Raw genomic sequence first — 5674 nt, 5'->3', positions numbered from 1 at the left:
CTTCGGGTGGGTGTGATGTCCCTCGGTGGCCGGAGCCAAGTGAGAGCGGAGAGGCGTGGGGACGAGGTCAGGGAGGTCACAGGGGCCAAGATGTGCAGAGCCGTGGTGGCCGTTGCGAGGACTTGGCGTGTCCCCTGAGCAGGACGGGGTCAGCGGCGGGCTCTGGGCGGGGGAGAGACCGGAGCCGATTTGGGGTTTCCCTGGCGCCCTCTGGTGGCGAGGTGGGGAACGGCGTGGCGCGGCGAGGGCAGAAGCAGGCAGGAGGCGACCCTGAGAGGGAGCCCGGGTGGGAGGTGGCGACGGAGCCCACCGGGGTGGTGGCCGTGAGGGGAAGAAAAAGGGCCGGGTTTGGAGTGTATTTTGAAGGTGGAATCAGGAGGATTTGTTGACAGATTGTATGTGGGTGCGAGAGCAACTGATGAGTCAAGGGTGTCTCCAGGGTGTTCGGCTTCAGAAAGTGGGAGGGTGGGCCTGTCATCAGTTGAGATGGGGAGGACAGGGAGGAGAGGTTTGCGGGGAAGATGGGGCGCTCTGCTGTGGCCCACCGACATCCAGGTGCAGGTTGGCAGCGAGAGAGACAAATCTGGATTTGACAGGAGAGATCCGGGCTGAGCACATATATTTGCAATTTGTTACTGGATGCATAGATGATGATGATAGATAGATAGATAGATGATAGATAGATAGATAGATAGATAGATAGATGATAGATAGATGATAGCTGGATGGATGGAGGGATGGATGGATAGATAGATGGTAGATAGACGGATAGATAGATGATAGGTAGATACATAGATAGATAGTCATTAAATCCAGGAGGCTGGTGCGGTCACCAAGGAAGTGACTGTAGATAAAGACAAGATGGGGATCTCAACCCAGGAGTCCCCAGGACCACCCTCAGGCTCCATGGTTCCCTCGAAGGCCTCAGAACTCGGCAAAGCCGTTAGACTCACGGTTACGGTTTATTACACTGAACGGATACAGATTAAAATCAGCGAAGGGAAGAGGCAGGGGGGGCAGGAAGAGACCAGGCCCCAGCTTCCACGGTCTCTCCCAGTGGGGTCACACGGACAGCGTTTAACCCTCCCGGCAACGATGTGTGACAACAGGCACGGAGTTTCACCCACCAGGGACGCTCACCCGAGCCTTGGCGTCCAGGGTTTTCGTTGCAGGTTAGCCACGTAGACATGGCTGACCGCCACGTGGCTGACCTCGGTCTTGGGGAAGAAGATGGTTCCCGGGGAAGGACGTATCTGATGGGGCTGGAGAGGGGTTGGTTGTGGGATAAACCTGGTACATATATCGGAGCCAGGCACTTGGGGCCTTGATTTCCAGGCTCAGGGGCTAGGACTCTATCCTGGGGAGCTGGAGAGCTAAGGCCAGCAGGGTCAGTAATGTGTGGGGGTTGGGAAGCCATGGAAGAGGCTGGAGTGAGGGTCCAGGCAGGAAGGGGTGAGGCTGGCTGCACCCTCGGCTCTGGGAACAGGAAGGAGGGGCGGCTTCTCTTCAGTTTTGGTCAACGCCTCTCACCCCGATCCCCCGCGTCCTGACCCCCACGCCTTCCTCCTCCCCTCTCTATTCCCTGATGCGAACTGTCCCTCCACCCACTCCAGAAACAGCCCCTCTCTCCTCCCTGGCCTCTGGGACGAGGCGAGATGCTCTGAGCTAACGTTAGCGGGGGGAGCCCCTGAGAAGTCTACCCCGAGTCCTTCCTGTTGCGGGGCCAGAAGATGGGGCTCGAGGTGCGCAGCCTCAGGGCCTGGGGTCCCCGGCCGTGTCTGACACTTTCTCCCCCCCACCACACGCACAGGTGATCTACATGGGCCGGAACCCCCGCGATGTGGCGGTGTCCCTCTACCATTACTCCAAGATCGCCGGGCAGTTGAAGGACCCCGGCACACCCGACCAATTCCTGCAGAACTTCCTCAAAGGCGAAGGTGAGGACAGCGGCAGCCCTAGTGGATCCAGACGGAAGAGAGACGGAGGGAGGACGAGAAGGAGAGAGAGGGAGGCAGAGATCCAGGGCGTCACAAAGAGCCACAGAGACAGAGAGGGGACCGAGAGGGACAGTGAGAGAGACAGAGGGAGCGAGAGAGGCTAAGAGGCTGAGAGAGAAATCGAAAGACGATGAGAGATACAGACGAAGAAATAAATGGAGAAGGAGACAGAGACAGAGACAGAGTCAAAGAGACAGAGGGCGATGAGGCACCAATGCAGGGGCGGGGGAGGGGAGGCGTCCGGCTCAGAGGGCCTGGGCCCGGGAGGCCATGTGGGCTGGCGAGACCCCTCTCCGCCCCCGCAGGGCGCCCTGCCGCCTGGCCCTCACCCCTCCGCCCCTCCGCCCGCAGTGCAGTTCGGCTCCTGGTTCGACCACATTAAAGGCTGGATTCGGATGCAGGGCAAAGAGAACTTCCTGTTTATCACCTATGAAGAGCTGCAGGAGGTGAGCCCCCCGCCCCCCAGCAGCTCAGCACCCCCACTTCTTCCCTTCTCAGACCTCCCACTTCCCTTCCAGTAAGGCCTGGGACGCGCCAGGTCCTGGGGCTGTGGCAGTGAACGGCGCAGGGTCCCCGAGCCCGTGAGTGGGAGACGGACCCTGGACAAATTAAATAGGTGGCCGCTAAGGAGGACAGCCAGGCGGGAGAGGAGGGGGCAGGAATGTCTCCACGGGAGCGGTTGTTTAAGTAGGGCGGTCAGGGGAGGCCTCCAGGGGAAGGTGACCCTCGAGGAAGGGCTGCGGGGGAAGCGGGAGCCACGGCGGTGTCTGGGGACAGTGCCCCAGGCGGAGGGACCGGCCGATGCAAAGGCCCTGGGGTGAGCTGTTCTCCTGGGCTTAGAAAGAGGCTTTGTGGCCGCAGCTCAGTGAGTGGGGATGGGGGAGGGGAACGAGGCCGGACAGCGAGGACTCAGGCTTTTCTCTGAGAAGGTGGCAGCCACAGGTAGACCCCGAAAAGGGGAAGGCAATGGGCTCAATGAGGTCACGCGAAACGGTGGAACTTGGGAAGTGAGTGGCAGCGATGGTCGTGGCCTGAAGGGCAGAGGGAAATAACCTGGAGTTAGACCTGGATCCCCCTCCGGCCCCCCATGACGGGTCAGGCATCCAGGAGAGAGACGCCGGCTGGCTGGGGGCAATCAGGGAGGACTTCCTGGAAGAAGGGGCCGTGCAGAATGTCTACGACTTTGCCCGGCCATGAGGAGGATGCTGGGCTTGTAGCTGGAGCAATCCACAGTGACGGTGCCCAACCTTTCTAGGATCTGTCCCAGGAGTCCAGGGTCCCAGGAGCCTCCCAATACGTGTCCCTTCACCAACGGCCACCCACGTGTTCCCACTTCATGCATTTTTTCGTATTCTCCTCTCTGTCGGTACTTTCCCTGGTGAAAGGAGCCCGGATGCTGGTGTCCAACACAGCCGTTAAATTCCTCTTAAAACCCCTCGGAGCCTCGGAGCTCTGATCCTTAAAACGGGTGGAAAACGCCAGCCCGTGGGGCCGTGGTGAGGACCGCGCCCCCTGGCCCTGGCATATGCGACCCCTGACACGGTCGGACCCCGAGGCGTTAGCGCCGTGCGTCAGGGAACAGTGATCCTCAGCCAGGGCCTGTTCCTGTCTGATTAGCAATAACAATAACGGCCACCGCCGTGTGCGAAGGACGGACAGGCGAGCCGCGTGTGAGGTCGAATCCCACGAAACGGCTGACATTGGGTAATTTTAAATGGTTCACCCCAATGCTGCTATTCTCCCCATTTCCAGAGGAGGAAATCGGGGGTTCATCCCTTAGAGAGAGTTGACGCCTCGTCTGAGGCACACGGCTCTTCGCCGCGGACTCCGTCAGTCGTGTGTGTGTTTTTCTTTGCATCTTTTGACGGAAAGATCCAGAAAAGATTGGGTTGGGACAGGGCATTGCCCCTCCTCCTCCTTTTCCATCCAGCTTTATGCTCCAAACCAGAAACTGGGCCATGCAGCCTGGCAGAGGTTCTGGGCTGCCCCTGGGTGTGAGAAACTGCCGACACGTGACAATTTCTGGGACACGTCGGTGGTTCGAGATGAGAGAAGGATGGATGGTTACGAAACCAGGAACGACCTGGAAAATCAGGGCCGTGGGGTTGGCAGAGCTGACTGGAAGTCTGACTGTCCTGGGCTCCGGTCAGGGTAGAGGCGGGGACTGTGGGCTTCCGGGACCCGAAGCTGAGCTCTTCCGGGGCTGTGTGACCCTGGACAGGTGTCTTCCCCTCTCTGGGCTTCCGTTTACCGATTGGGGTGCCGTCACCTCTCTGCAGAGCTGTCGGCCAGCATCAGCACAGATAGACACGAGGGGCTTGGACCAGAACTGAGCCCACAGTAGGTGCTCAGTCCACAGTGGTGGGACCTTGAGGGCGGAGATGCTCATGCTGCATCTGATGGGGAAGTTTGACAGGGGGCGCAGGATGGTGGGGGGCTTCCCTGGGCAGCCCCGTGCCAAGGCCTGCAGGGGACAGACAATGAGTCCTGGAGGGACAGCGTAGGGAGCTGCGGGGACAGGCCGCCACACCTGTCCTCCGAGGCCAGGCCTGGGGACTGGGATTCATGTCCTGGGCCACCGGGGAGCCACCAGGAGGCTGGGATGAGGCTCAGCTCTGGGTGTGGGGGACCGGAGGCCGGGAGGCTGGGGAAGAGGTTGGAACGAGGGTCCATAAGGAGGGAATGAGGCCTGACCAGTGCTAGGGACACAGAGGAAGGGACAGCGGAGAGAGTCAAGGACTGAGGCACAGGGCTGATGGCGGACAGGGCGTGAGGGGAGGGGACGGAGGAGGGATGAGGCGGGCGGGAGTCTGGCCGGGAGACGGGGTGAGTGACGGGGCTGTGCTGGGGTGAGGACCTGAGGAACAGGTTTGGGGCACAGACTGGCTCATTCCCCTTTGTCCCCTGAAGGCAGGTGACTCTGCATGAGGTGCTGGACTGACCTCTGCCCCTGCTGTGACCTCTGACCTAGCCCTGCTCCTTCCTACCTACCCACCAAGACCCAAAACTCCAAATCTGCAAAACACCCTCGAGGCCGTAGCCCAGTCCCTCGGGTGGAGGCGGGGAAACTGAGGCAAAGAGGCGGAGTCACCCAGACAGGTCTGGGTTGGGGCTCAGACATCCAGACTCGGGGTCTGGTGCTCCTTCTGGGCCTGGGCCCCCTCGCTCCGCCGCCCGCGCCCTCTGCCTGCCCCGCCTGAGCCCTGTCCCCTGCCCGCAGGACCTCCGTGGCTCCGTGCAGCGCGTCTGCCAGTTCCTGGGCCGGCAGCTGAGTGAGGAGGCTCTGGGCTCCGTCGTGGCACACTCGGCCTTCGGGGCCATGAAGGCCAATGCCATGTCCAACTTCACGCTGCTGCCGCCCAGCCTGCTGGACCAGCGCCGTGGCGCCTTCCTCCGGAAAGGTACGGGGGTTCGGGGGTTCGGGGGCTCCGGGCCCCACTCGGCCGCTGCCTAGCTGTGCGGCTTGGGCGAAGTACTTAACCTCTCTGGGCCTCAGTTTCGCCAGCTCTGAAGGGAACTGCCATCACAGGGTCACTGTAGGCCCAGGGCTGACTCCACCCGCAGGGCTTAGCACGGGGCCTGGACGCAGCAGATGCTTCAGCCAGGCCTGCACCCCAGGCCCCCCACTCCCCCTACCCTAGATAGCTCCAAACGCGAACAGGACGCCTGCGTGCACA

The 5674-nt window shown here is 61.3% G+C and overlaps 1 protein-coding gene across 1 annotated transcript in view; it reads left to right on the top strand.

The window, feature by feature from the left end:
* Positions 1-5674, top strand: part of SULT2B1 (sulfotransferase family 2B member 1) — a gene marked incomplete at its 5' end in the record, with an annotated part of 10375 nt that overhangs the window by 3496 nt on the left and 1205 nt on the right. Inside the window, 3 exons of the mRNA XM_025048834.1 lie at positions 1811-1937; positions 2349-2443; positions 5218-5398. Of these exons, the coding sequence (XP_024904602.1) occupies positions 1811-1937; positions 2349-2443; positions 5218-5398 (403 nt within the window). The remainder of the gene's footprint in view (positions 1-1810; positions 1938-2348; positions 2444-5217; positions 5399-5674) is intronic.

This window comes from Pteropus alecto, unplaced genomic scaffold, assembly GCF_000325575.1.
Source record: "Pteropus alecto unplaced genomic scaffold, ASM32557v1 scaffold41, whole genome shotgun sequence".
In the NCBI taxonomy this organism is placed as follows: Eukaryota; Metazoa; Chordata; class Mammalia; order Chiroptera; family Pteropodidae; genus Pteropus; species Pteropus alecto.
The sequence above is the reverse complement of the archived record's forward strand: the minus strand, read 5'-3'. Positions and strand labels throughout refer to the sequence as shown.